This window comes from Eucyclogobius newberryi, unplaced genomic scaffold, assembly GCF_026437365.1.
Source record: "Eucyclogobius newberryi isolate DKJ021-1_F unplaced genomic scaffold, fEucNew1.0.hap1 SCAF_13, whole genome shotgun sequence".
NCBI classification, from domain to species: Eukaryota; Metazoa; Chordata; class Actinopteri; order Gobiiformes; family Gobiidae; genus Eucyclogobius; species Eucyclogobius newberryi.
In genome coordinates, this window is record NW_027315757.1 from 15,831,786 (window position 1) to 15,846,192 (window position 14,407).

Consider the following 14,407-nt stretch of genomic DNA (forward strand, 5'->3'; position numbering starts at 1 on the left):
ACATAAAACATGAATGTTCTGAGTGTGAGCTGGAGAGAAAAGAGGTGAAGAAGTGAAGAGCTGTGAACAGAAATGACAGTTGTTCCAGGTCTAAAGCAGGTCTAAACCTTGAAGTACAATAACATCTGGTGCAGCGTTCTGTACAATGGACCAGCCGCCTCTGGTTTGAGCCCCTGGTGCACTACGGCTGCACCATGGAGGCTTCTGCACCGTGGAGGCTGCTGCACCGTGGAGGCTTCTGCACCGTGGAGGCTGCTGCACCGTGGAGGCTTCTGCACCGTGGAGGCTGCTGCACCGTGGAGGCTTCTGCACCGTGGAGGCTTCTGCACCGTGGAGGCTGCTGCACCGTGGAGGCTGCTGCACCGTGGAGGCTGCTGCACCGTGGAGGCTTCTGCACCGTGGAGGCTTCTGCACCGTGGAGGCTGCTGCACCGTGGAGGCTTCTGCACCGTGGAGGCTTCTGCACCGTGGAGGCTTCTGCACCGTGGAGGCTGCTGCACCGTGGAGGCTTCTGCACCGTGGAGGCTGCTGCACCGTGGAGGCTTCTGCACCGTGGAGGCTGCTGCACCGTGGAGGCTTCTGCACCGTGGAGGCTGCTGCACCGTGGAGGCTTCTGCACCGTGGAGGCTGCTGCACCGTGGAGGCTGCTGCACCGTACAGTGGAGGCTGCTGCACCGTGGAGGCTGCTGCACCGTACAGTGGAGGCTGCTGCACCGTGGAGGCTTCTGCACCGTGGAGGCTGCTGCACCGTGGAGGCTTCTGCACCGTGGAGGCTGCTGCACCGTGGAGGCTTCTGCACCGTGGAGGCTGCTGCACCGTGGAGGCTTCTGCACCGTACTGCTGCACCGTGGAGGCTGCCTGGAGGCTGCTGCACCGTGGACCGTGGAGGCTGCACCGTGGAGGCTGCTGCACCGTGGAGGCTTCTGCACCGTGGAGGCTGCTGCACCGTACAGTGGAGGCTTCTGCACCGTGGAGGCTGCTGCACCGTGGAGGCTTCTGCACCGTACAGTGGAGGCTTCTGCACCGTGGAGGCTGCTGCACCGTACAGTGGAGGCTGCTGCACCGTACAGTGGAGGCTTCTGCACCGTACAGTGGAGGCTTCTGCACCGTACAGTGGAGGCTTCTGCACCGTACAGTGGAGGCTTCTGCACCGTACAGTGGAGGCTTCTGCACCGTACAGTGGAGGCTTCTGCACCGTACAGTGGAGGCTTCTGCACCGTGGAGGCTTCTGCACCGTGGAGGCTGCTGCACCGTGGAGGCTGCTGCACCGTACAGTGGAGGCTTCTGCACCGTGGAGGCTGCTGCACCGTGGAGGCTGCTGCACCGTACAGTGGAGGCTGCTGCACCGTGGAGGCTTCTGCACCGTGGAGGCTGCTGCACCGTGGAGGCTTCTGCACCGTACTGCTGCACCGTGGAGGCTGCCTGGAGGCTGCTGCACCGTGGACCGTGGAGGCTGCACCGTGGAGGCTGCACCGTGGAGGCTGCTGCACCGTGGACCGTGGAGGCTGCACCGTGGAGGCTGCACCGTGGAGGCTGCTGCACCGTGGACCGTGGAGGCTGCACCGTGGAGGCCGCTGCACCGTGGAGGCCGCTGCACCGTGGAGGCCGCAGCACCGTGGGGGCTAAACGGCCGTGTCTTGTCTCGTAATAAACACCACATGGTTTTAAAGACCAGGAAACACTGCACCTAAAATACCACTTTAATCTCACACGTTTAATGGGGGTATCAAGGCCCGGGAGCCTTCAGCCCTCATCGCAAGAAGACCCAAAACGGCATTAACTTCGTACATTCGTGTTGTTCATGTTTCTCCCCTGCCAATAAACACCTTGCATCGTATCTGGGGTCGTGGTCCTTGCTAGTGAACTGGGATTTATGCGTGACTCAAGGCGACACAAATCAGTTTCAAATCCAGGTCTAATCCAGGTCTAATCCAGGTCTAATCCAGAACTAAACCTGGACTAAACCTGGACTAAACCTGGACTAAACCAGGCCTAAACCAGGCCTAAACCAGAACTAAACCAGAACCAAACCAGGCCTAAACCAGGTCAAACCAGTTTCAAATCCAGGTCTAATCCAGAACTAAACCTGGACTAAACCAGGTGTGAAGCAGGAGTAAATAAACCTGGAGCGTGTTTTCTTTGCACATGAGACAAAGGGATTTCCAAAACGACGTCTCCAAACCCTCAACTACGGCCCTGGGACCTGCAGCTCTCCATGTGCTGAAGAACGGGCATCTGGCCTTTTATTCACAACATTCACACAATCTTTCCTCGACGATGACGCGGAGTACAGAGGACTGGCGCAGGACTTTGTGGACTGGTGTCAGCGGAACCACCTCCTCATCAACGCGGGGAAGACCAAGGAGATGGTGGTGGATTTCCGCAGACGCCACCCCACTGCCCCCTCACCAGTGAACATCCAGGGACGGGACATTGAGAGAGTGGACTCATACAAGTACCTGGGTGTTCATCTGAACCACAAACTGGACTGGACTCATAACACAGACGCACTGTACAGGAAGAGCCAGAGTCGGCTCTACCTCCTGAGGAGACTCAGGTCTTTTGGAGTGACAGGGCCACTCCTGAAGACCTTCTACGACTCTGTGGTGGCATCAGCCCTCCTGTACGGTGTGGCCTGCTGGAGCAGCAGCATCACAGAGAGGGAGAGGAGGAAGCTGGACAGAGTCATTAAGAAGTCCAGCTCCGTCCTGGGCTGTGCTCTGGACTCGGTGCAGGAGGTGGGGGACAGAAGGGTCCTGGCTAGATTCACATCTATGCTGGACCATGAGTGTCGCCCCCTGCAGGACACTCTGTCCGCTCTGGAGAGCAGCTTCAGTGAGAGACTGATCCACCCTCGATGTGTGAAGGAAAGGTTCCGTAGGTCTTTCCTTCCTGCTGCTGTCAGACTTTATAACAAAAACTGTTAGTACTGAACACTCGCAATACTGACCTAACCTAATACTGATGTGCAATTCTGTCGTATGTGCAATTCATGTGCAATTACTGTGAAATTCATGTGCAATCTATGTGCTGTCGTGACACATATTCATGTGCAATTACTGTCGTGATCACATGCAATGGTATTTATGTATTTATTTATTTATTTGTCTATGGGAGTTTTTATTTATTTATAGGAGATCTTCTACTGAAAGTGTTTTTCAGACTTCCTATAAGTGATCTGTTCTTCTGTATCTACCTCTGTATCTACCTGCGTTGCACCAATGAAATTTCCCCATGTGGGACAATAAAGGAATATCTTATCTTATCTTTTCCTTTGCTAACCCAGCAGTGGGTTCAGAATCAGATGCGCCGACGGAAATGACACATAGCCTGGTGCTAGCTACAAAATGTCCTTTATTTGAGGTTATTTGATATTCACAGATGCAAATAGCGACTGGAGAGGAAACACGAGGCTCTGACACACGGAAGAGCCTCAACTCATATTCACAAAAAATAAACAGTTATAAATTTGCCTATAACATAAAACATGAATGTTCTGAGTGTGGGGGCCCTGCAGTCACCGGAGTGAAGGGTCCCGGACCCCTGTGGAAAAGTGCTTTGTGAATATACTGTAGTAATAATATATTCGTTTGTAATATATAATGAGATAAATGTTCAGACAACAGAAATTACAGTTTGTGCCAGGCCTAAACCAGGTCTAAACCAGGCCTAAACCAGGTCTAAACCAGGTCTAAACCAGGACTAAACCAGGACTAAACCAGGACTAAACCAGGACTAAACCAGGTCTAAACCAGGACTAAACCAGGACTAAACCAGGTCTAAACCAGGACTAAACCAGGACTAAACCAGGTCCAAACCAGTTTCCCGCTCTGTCAAAAGCTTGTGCTGGGGGTCAGGTCGTGCCTCAGGACATGGCTCTGGTGTCAGGTCATGCCTCAGGACATGACTCTGGGGTCAGGTCGTGCCTCAGGACATGGCTCTGGGGTCAGGTCGTGCCTCAGGACATGACTCTGGGGTCAGGTCGTGCCTCAGGACATGACTCTGGGGTCAGGTCGTGCCTCAGGACATGGCTCTGGTGTCAGGTCGTGCCTCAGGACATGACTCTGGGGTCAGGTCGTGCCTCAGGACATGGCTCTGGGGTCAGGTCGTGCCTCAGGACATGACTCTGGGGTCAGGTCGTGCCTCAGGACATGACTCTGGGGTCAGGTCGTGCCTCAGGACATGGCTCTGGTGTCAGGTCGTGCCTCAGGACATGACTCTGGGGTCAGGTCGTGCCTCAGGACATGGCTCTGGGGTCAGGTCGTGCCTCAGGACATGGCTCGGGGGGCCGGTCGTGCCTCAGGACATGACTCTGGGGGCCGGTCGGTCCTCAGGACATGACTCTGGGGTCAGGTCGTGCCTCAGGACATAACTCTGGGGTCAGGTCGTGCCTCAGGACATGACTCTGGGGTCAGGTCGTGCCTCAGGACATGACTCTGGGGGCCGGTCGTGCCTCAGGACATGACTCTGGGGGCCGGTCGGTCCTCAGGACATGACTCTGGGGTCAGGTCGTGCCTCAGGACATAACTCTGGGGTCAGGTCATGCCTCAGGACATGACTCTGGGGTCAGGTCATGCCTCAGGACATGACTCTGGGATCAGGTCGTGCCTCAGGACATGACTCTGGGGTCAGGTCGTGCCTCAGGACATGACTCTGGGATCAGGTCATGCCTCAGGACATGACTCTGGGATCAGGTCGTGCCTCAGGACATGACTCTGGGGTCAGGTCATGCCTCAGGACATGACTCTGGGATCAGGTCATGCCTCAGGACATGACTCTGGGATCAGGTCGTGCCTCAGGACATGACTCTGGGATCAGGTCGTGCCTCAGGACATGACTCTGGGATCAGGTCGTGCCTCAGGACATGACTCTGGGATCAGGTCGTGCCTCAGGACATGACTCTGGGATCAGGTCGTGCCTCAGGACATGACTCTGGGATCAGGTCGTGCCTCAGGACATGACTCTGGGGTCAGGTCACCTCTGATAAGAGCTCGAATGAGAGCTCGACTCTTTGCATTTGTGATGATTGTTCAGTCTCTTTTGGAGCTGGTTTGAATGTGATGATGATCGTATGTGTCAGTTTATGTCACTGCCTTTAAAAGTATGTGTTTTGTCATTGTTCTGGAGGAAGAAGAATGTGATTCTTTACTGTGCACGAGGAAATATAGATCCATTTGTTGAGAAATACAAACTCTGTCACGTTTCGTTATTTCTTGGTGATTGTTTGTAGAGTGAGCGAGTGTTTTGTAACCAAACGCTGAAATACGAGCCGTTCCTTTAGTGTTTATTGTGCGTGCCGTTCTCATGTACATAACACCTCACCTACACGCCTTTCCACGCTCCAAATGTGAGTGGGTTTTTCCACTTGTGCTCAGGACAGGCCTCGTTGTCATTAACGAGATCTGTGGAGGAAATGTGTCAGAAATCAGAAAAGGTCTAAATGACCTAAATGAAGGAGCAGTGCAAGAAACACAAATCATTTCACACTGTCACGTACAGTTTGTATTACTCAAGCTGTTTGACATCGGATTAATCCAAAGCATCTGTGCGCTGCTCTTTGAATGCTTAAATAAAGTGCACATGACAGCTCACTTATGTATGAGTCTTTCCAAGTTTGAGACTTTTGGTGAAGTTCATGATGTTAGCTAATGTATGCTAATGTATTTAGAGGTCTTTATTTATTTATTTGACAGGGACACTGCATCATACATAGTTACAAAACAAAGCTTGCAGCCGATGTGATGCATACAAAGTTTATAGCCAGTGCTAATTTCCAACTCCTGTCCTGACTAAAAAACTCCCTTTTCCCTCTCTTTTCTTAAGTGTTTTGCCCAAGGACACAACCACAGGATGAAGAGCCACTGCACTTTTCAGGACACAAAGAAGATGTCGCTTTTCTACAAAAGCAGAGTCATTTCCTCTTCATCAACACTTCTATCAAAACTGGTCAGTTTCCTGGAAAAAAGCTCTTGTCAAACTTTATAAATCAGAGCAAACTGTCGGCCAATCAGCCTTCTGCCTCTCATGTCCAAAGTTTTACTAAAAATTACTTATTACGTTATTACATCTGGAATTTCCCCATTGTGGGACAAATGAGGGTTATCTTATCTTATCTTGAAAGCAAAAACCTTCTACATCCTCATTCACAGGTCTATTTTTAGAACAGGTTAAACATGTGACTCACGTTTGATGTGTCCTGGATGAGGATCGTGCGGCGCCTCTGAGTCTTACAAACGTGCGTGAGATCACTTTGTCAGGGACAAAAAAAGATAAGGTAAATAAAAGATCCACCTTTTGAGAAACTCTGATTTACTTTTTGATAGTTGTGGAATTTCTGTAAACAACAAGTGTTTCTCAATTCAAGAAAATATTTTGGTTTCCTGGATTCATCCATACTTTATACAGAAGTATGTGTCGTCATCCGAATGTGCAAATCATCCTTTGTAAGATGCAAACGGGAACTCCCCAAGGAACCATCCGTGGTAAATCAATAATCTGGCCAGAAGTCAGTTTGCAGATGCTGATGACACTGATTCATTTCTCTGTGAAAAGGTGACACAAAGTCTGAAAGAGATTTCCACGTGACTAAAAGAGTCTAACTCTAACACAAAGAAAACCAAGTGTATTTGTTTTTCCATCAAATGAATTTCAAAAGTCACGTTAATAAACGATCAGATAAAACATGATTTGTTTCAAGATGCCGACAATGCACATTTTAATCTGTGATGATCCGTCTGTGGTTTGGAGCCACTTTCTGGTCACAGACTGGACTTTACACATATTGTGTTTGACCAAAAATCAATCAGATTCCACCACTGCAACATCTTATTAAAGCACCATTTTTTTATCGTTCACAGATTTAATCAACTTTAGTCTTCTTAAATTATTTTATTTTTGAAATGTGTTCATGTTTTGTCTCCAAAGAACTGTGGCAGGTCGACCAGAGCGGCCTCATCCGGACCTGCCTCGTATTACGCATGCATCAGACCGCTACATTAGTCAGCATTTATGTGTCTGTCCCTATTCTGATCAACCCATATAAAACCAGTTCATCTGCATTCAGAATAAACAGGAATTAAAGCCTCTGTGACTGGTAAATCAGGCGTTTCAGAGACGTAATGTCGGGAATGTAAACCACTTATAAAAAAACACAATCTAAACCTGAGAGCCTGGTTATAAAAAGACAGTTTTTCTAGTTTGTAGTTCGGTGGATTTGAAACTGTAATAAATATTCATCATAGTTTTACATCAGTCAAGTGACAGTTTGTGAGGACAATTCCAATCCGTAAATGTCAGGTCAAATTTACACATATATTTTATCCTGCTCAACCTTTGACCAGACGCTCTGAACACACAAAACACATCACCCAAAAGTGTTCGGTCACCGCCGCCTCCCCCCGACCTTCAGCTGAAACCCTCATCCACGGGTCGCTCCTCATCCACACCTCTGTCTCCTCCGGACACTCGCTGTAGCCCGGACTCACTGTTATAATGATAACTGTGTTTTAGTAACCGTCCTCTAACTTGATTCTTCTTTGCTACAAATTAGACTTTAGGCACATCTGGTGCAACACCGACACATTTGGCTGATGCTGCAAAGTTACATCAAAATCTAACATTCCATGACAAACAAATGAATTGTATTTAACATATAATATAATAAATGCATCTGCTCCTCACAGTAAAATGTAAAAGTGGAACTTTATAATCATTTATACACACAAATCAAAAAATCATCAGTCAGTTAGCCTTTAGCTCAGTTTTACACAAATTATCTAAAGTAAAATACCAAAAGCTTGTCAGGTTCAAGTGACTTTATAACGAGTGACTTAGCCCCAGGGCAGCTGTGGCTACAGTAGTAGTGAAACACCAGTTAAATAATAATTAGGTCAAGAATAAGATGCTCAAACCAAAGCTATATTTATACTTGTTCTTAATCCCTCTTTGAACTCGACTGAGCTTCACAGTGGTTCTTTTGTGTTCTCTGAATCTACAATGACTCATGTTTATGTAAATCAGGTTTACAATGAATAAGACAACAAAGAAATATTATTTCTCTTTTCAATTCAATTTATTTTTGTAATGCCCAAAATCACAACATCAGCAGATGCCTCGAAGGGCGACAGTGAAAAGCAATGTCCCAACATCGCAGGACCTTTGTCCCGCCCTCCCGCCAATCACAACGCTCTGGACGCATCAGGACAGTCCCAATGTTCATTACACAGGTTTATAAAGCTGTTTAATGTTTTCTGTGTTAATGTTAATGTTAATGTGTGAAATAAAAAGGACTTGTGTAATGAGCTTGGAAATGCCACTGAGCGTTGTGTGTTTGCCCTTTGCACTGGAGGTGGCGGCGCTGAGAGTCCTTTTGTCTCTTTTGTCTGAACGCTCTTGTGCAGCGCTCCTCAGACTCAGACTGTGACTCGTGTTGTTTGTGAGCTTTTGTTTATAAATGTCTGTGTGGAATGTACACATTTTTCAGTTTGACGAGTACATTTCAGCAGTCGCTCTGACGTCACCGGCTCAACCTTCAATCACTTATTGCATAACAAAATATTTTTGTATGACTTATAGTTGTGACAAAACAGAGGAAATGGAACTAAATAGTTACAATTCCAAATGACTAAAAAAATGAATGATACACTAAAGGTGAGACTCTGCAGTTCTGTCTGTATCTGGAAGTCCCAGAGGACCTTGGCTCGGTCGTTCTCCACCAACTTTGGAGGTGTTTCCCACTTTGTCCTTGGGGTCTCCAGCCCTCACTCTGCACAGATGTTTCTGTTCACTATGCCAGCCTCCTGGTGGTGGCGCCCCTGTGCTGCCATGATCAGGGCCTCTGTGCTTCAGACTCTTTCCAGCCATTGGTAGGATTTTGTGATATCAGCCACTTCAGTTATGTTCAGGTGGTACATCCCATGTAGGGCCTCCCACATAAGATAAGATAAGATAATCCTTTATTGTCCACACATGGGGAAATTTCATTGTTGCAACGCAGGTAGATACAGAGGTAGATACAGAGGAAAGGAACAGAACACTTATAGGAAGTTTGAAAAACACTCTTAGTTGAAGATCTCCTATAAACAAAAACTCCCATAGACAAAACCTCCCATTTCCCAACAAGGGATGGAGGGGAAAAATACTAAAGATAAAAAAAATAAAAAAATAAAAAAATACCATTGCATGTGATCACGACAGTAATTGCACATGAATTGCACATGAATTGGACATGAATCACTACAGTAATTGCACATGAATATGACAGTATTGCGAGTGTTCAGGACTAACAGTGTTTGTTATAAAGTCTGACAGCAGCAGAAGGAAAGACCTGTGAAATCTCTCCTTCACACAGCGAGGGTGGATCAGTCTCTCACTGAAGCTGCTCTCCAGAGCGGAGAGAGTGACCTGCAGGGGGCGACACTCATGGTCCAGCATAGATGTGAGTTTAGCCAGGACCCTTCTGTCCCCCACCTCCTGCACCGAGTCCAGAGCACAGCCCAGGACGGAGCTGGACTTCTTGATGACTCTGTCCAGCTTCCTCCTCTCCCTCTCTGTGATGCTGCTGCTCCAGCAGGCCACACCGTACAGGAGGGCCGATGCCACCACAGAGTCGTAGAAGGTCTTCAGGAGTGGCCCTGTCACTCCAAAAGACCTGAGTCTCCTCAGGAGGTAGAGCCGACTCTGGCTCTTCCTGTACAGTGCGTCTGTGTTATGAGTCCAGTCCAGTTTGTGGTTCAGATGAACACCCAGGTACTTGTATGAGTCCACTCTCTCAATGTCCCGTCCCTGGATGTTCACTGGTGAGGGGGCAGTGGGGTGGCGTCTGCGGAAATCCACCACCATCTCCTTGGTCTTCCCCGCGTTGATGAGGAGGTGGTTCCGCTGACACCAGTCCACAAAGTCCTGCGCCAGTCCTCTGTACTCCGCGTCATCGTCGTCCGTGATGAGTCCGATGATGGCAGAGTCGTCAGAGAACTTCTGCAGGACACAGCTGTCCGTGTCCTGTCTGAAGTCTGCAGTGTAGAGGGTGAAGAGAAAGGGCGCGAGGACAGTGCCCTGGGGCGCCCCCACACTGCAGGTCCGAGTGTCAGACACACAGTCCCGTGCTCTCACAAACTGGGGTTGGTTTGTGAGGTAGTCCAGGATCCACTCTTCCAGGTCGTACTCCACACCAGCCGTCTCCAGCTTGTCCCTCAGGAGCTGATGGTGTTGAAGGCGCTGGAGAGATCAAAGAACAGGATCCTCACAGAGCTGCCAGGCTTTTCCAGGTGAGAGAGAGAGCGGTGCAGCAGGGAGATGACGGCGTCCTCCACTCCGATGCCAGACCGATATGCAAACTGCAGCGGGTCCATGGCTGAGCTCACGGTGGAGCGGAGGTGGTCCAGGACTAGCCGCTCCAGTGTCTTCATCAGGTGGGACGTGAGAGCCACTGGCCTGAAGCTGTTGAAGTCTTTGGCGCGCGGTGTCTTAGGCACAGGTACCAGACAGGAGGTCTTCCAGACCTGTGGTACCACCCTCAGCTTCAGGCTCATGTTGAAGACATGCTCCATAACTCCACACAGTTCATCTGCGCAGGACTTAAGGAGCCTGGGGCTGATGCCGTCAGGTCCCGCTGCCTTCCTCACTTTAATCCTCTTCAGCTCACTCCTCACCTGTGCTGCTGTGACAGTCAGTGGTTGGCAGGGGGACCGTGTGCTGGGGGGATGGGTGAGTCCAGGCGAAGTGGGGAGCTGATGGTCCGGGGCAGATAAGCGAAGAGGAACAGATGCAGGACATTGTCCAGCTGTGGAAGAGGGAGCATGCAGCTGTGCAGGGGGAGGGGCGGGTGACCGATCAAATCTCAAGAAGTGAGCATTTAAATCATTCACCCACTGTAGGTCCCCCTCTGTCTGGGCAGGGGGGATTTTGAAGCCCGAGATGGTTTTCAGGCTCCTCCACACTCCCTGAATGTTCTTTTGCTGCAGCTGCTCCTCCATCCTCCTCTTGTAGCCGGCCTCGGCCTGCCTGATCTTCCTTCTCAGCTCCTTCTGCACAGTCCTCAGCTCCTCCATGTTCCCTGACCTGAAGGCTCTCTTCTTCTCCTTCAGCAGAGCCTTCAGTTCACGGTTAATCCATGGCTTGTTGTTTGGAAAACACTGCACCGTCCGGGAGGGAACAATGTTCTCAAAACAGAAGTTGATGTAGTCCGTGATGCACTCTGTGATGGTGTTGATGTCCTCCCCATGTGGGTCATAAAGCTCAGTCCAGACAGTGGTGCTGAAGCAGTCCCTCAGAGCCTCGTCGCTCTCAGCAGACCACATCCTCACCTCACGGGACACCACAGGCTGCCTGTGCACGATGGGTTCATACACAGGCCTCAGATGTACAAGGTTGTGGTCCGAGCTGCCCAGGGGAGGGAGGGGGGAAGAAGAATAAGCCTCTTTGGTGTTGGCAAAAAACAAGTCCAATAGGGGCGTGTCCTCCCATGTAGGGGCATGTCCTCCCATGTAGGGGCGTGTCCTCCCATGTAGGGGCATGTCATCCCATGTAGGGGCGTGTCCTCCCATATAGGGGCGTGTCCTCCCATGATGTTCTCTCCAGCACCTCATCATCCTCTGTTCCCCATTGTCTGAGACATTCACTGAGCACGTCATCTGAAGGAGCCTTGTCCTTGATGTACTTATGGATCTTGGATTTTTCGTCCTGGATAGTGGCTCTCACGCTCACTAGTCCCGCCTCCTTCCTTACGGCTAGTGTACAGTCTCAGGGGGCTGGATTTGGGGTGGAGCCCCCCATGCATGGGGAGGAGCTGTCGTGTCTTAACATCTGTGGTCTGTATAGCTCGGTCAAAATATTTGATTATATTTGAAATTTTACGCCAATTTTCAGTCAGATGAGTATGAAGTAAAATCTCCTCTGTACATATTTTGTATCAAATATGGCAACAAAATAAAACAAGATATTTAAATCTGGCTCTGTCAGTTTTTCAGATTTATGTCCCAAATATGTGACATTTTGACAATTTTTACACATAAAACACCAGACAGGACCAGAGACCAGAGACCAGGGACCAGGGACCAGGGACCAGGGACCAGGGACCAGGGACCAGAGACCAGAGACCAGAGACCAGAGACCAGAGACCAGAGATCAGAGACCAGAGACCAGAGACCAGAGACTGTGCTGGTTTGTGATTCCTCTTTTTAAGAGGGTGAACGGACAGATATAAACTTGACTTCTCTATCTATTTATTCCTTGAATGTTAAATAAATACTTCAGTTGTTGTCGCTCACAAAGGAGCTGTCACAACACTCAGCTGATGAGTGAGAGGTGCCCTTGCCTCTACCAGGGCGCGGCCGAACCTGTTGAACATGTAAAGAGGTGAACAGGTAAACAGTGAGCAGTCGCAGCGCTGCAGACATGAGGATCCTGTGCGTCTTCTCTCTGCTCTTCACAGGTGAGACTTTCACATTCTCACTTTTCTATTAAGAGTGTTTTTTCTCAAGTTTTCTATAAGTTATGTGTTCTTTTACTTCTGTACCTACGTGTGTTGCAACACTGGAATGTCCCCATTGTGGGACAAATAAAGGCTTATCTTATCTTATTCTTTGAGATTCTTCTGACGTTTGCTTTGTACAGAGCAGTAAAAGATTTAGACACAAAGTGCATTCTATCAGTTAAAGCTGTTCAAACAAATACAAATAAAGTAGCTCAGTCTAATTATTTCTCCTGTTAAAGTAATTATGTATAATTGTGACGATCACGTGCACTTGTCATCTTAAATTGTTAAACTAAAGCTGAGCTGTTTTATTGGGAGCTCGTTGCTTCCATTCATTCTTAATAATTTTAATGAGAAATAATAAATATCTAATCATAGTTTTAGTTGTCAGTATTAAACGCATTTATTTTTGTTTAGTTCATTGATCAAATCTAAATTGTTGACTCTATTTGAATATTACGATTATAAACTAATGATGACTAGTCGACTATAAAAATAATTAAATATATTAAATATAAAAATAATGGTTTCTCTGGATTAAACAGACTCTAAAACCCACAGTCACATTATTAATAAACTCTTAATCTGTAAATATCTCAACCTTTATTTAGTTACTGCAGTAAATACACTGGATTTAGCTCAAAGCTCGTTTCAACAGTGTAAACTAAATACACTTAAATATCATGATATTATATGTGCCGTATTTTCTGGACTATAAATCGCACCTTTTTTCATAGTTTTGGCCGTGTGCGACTTATACTTATATTTATACTTATATACTTATACTTATACCTATACTTACTATACTATACAAACCGCATTTCATAATCCAGTGCGACTTAAATATGATTTTTTTCTTCTCGATTATGCATTTTTTGGCTGGGGCGAAAATACCGTAAATATGTGATAGCCTGACTCTACATATCATGATATTATATGTATATAAATATATACAGTAAATATATATGGCAGCACAGGGAAGAGTTTGCATTTAAGGGCATCGTCATAATCAGAGGCATAAACGTGGCCGACACCAGAAGTTTATGAGCTTCAAGGATAAAACGGACTTTAATACACACTTTATATTTATTTAATGAAATGACAATAATCTTTTGTAAATAAACCACGAGTGTTGTAAGAGCAGTTTGTGTTCCTGAGGCTTTTGTCCGCTCGGCTCTTTGGACTGGAACATGGAAACACTTAAATGCCTTTAATTTATGACATGCACTTGTTTTTCTGCTTCATCGTGTTCCTTTCATGTTGTTTGTTTGTTTGTTTGTTTGTTTGAACCGTGTTGAACTGTGTTTTGGCCTGAACTCCTGTGAAAAAGAGCTTTGTGATTTCAACTGGATTCTCCTGCTGAAATAAAGATGAAACAAGACCAGTGGCGGCTGGTGGTGCAAAATATAGTGGGGGCTATCTATTTTTTTTATGTCTACATTTTTTCATTTTACATTGACTCTATAAATATATATTTTACATACACATTTAAATACGACATGATTTTAGAGTAACGTGACTTTAGACCAGGGGTGGGCAATTATTTTCCTCCGAGGGCCATATTAGAATCCAGGCAAGTAGCGGAGGGCCGGCCCGTGATCATTGGTGTGAATTTTTTTTAATATTTATATTTATAATAATTAAATATCAAATAAAATATAACTTTTCTGTCAAATATAGGCTATTGAATCTATTATTTGATTCATTTCATGTAATCTCTTTTAAGGAAACAAGTGCAGACAGATGCCTGAGGGTAAAAAATATTTAAATGTTTTTAAATATTACTTGGCATCTTTGGCGAGCCGGATTATAAAGACAAATGGGCCGTATGTGGCCCACAGGCCGTAGTTTGCCCACCCGTGCTTTAGAGCTAGAGTAACGTGACTCTAGAGCAGGGGTGTCAAACTCATCTGGGTCGCGGGCCGAACATAACGTA

General features: G+C 47.4%; 1 protein-coding gene across 1 annotated transcript in view; it reads left to right on the top strand.

Moving 5' to 3' along the window:
- The first annotated feature begins 12,392 nt into the window (after nt 1–12,392).
- Nucleotides 12,393–14,407, top strand: part of LOC140358775 (polyserase-2-like) — a 36,535-nt gene continuing 34,520 nt past the window's right edge. Inside the window, exon 1 of the mRNA XM_072443824.1 lies at nt 12,393–12,429. Coding sequence (XP_072299925.1) covers nt 12,393–12,429 — 37 coding nt within the window. The remainder of the gene's footprint in view (nt 12,430–14,407) is intronic.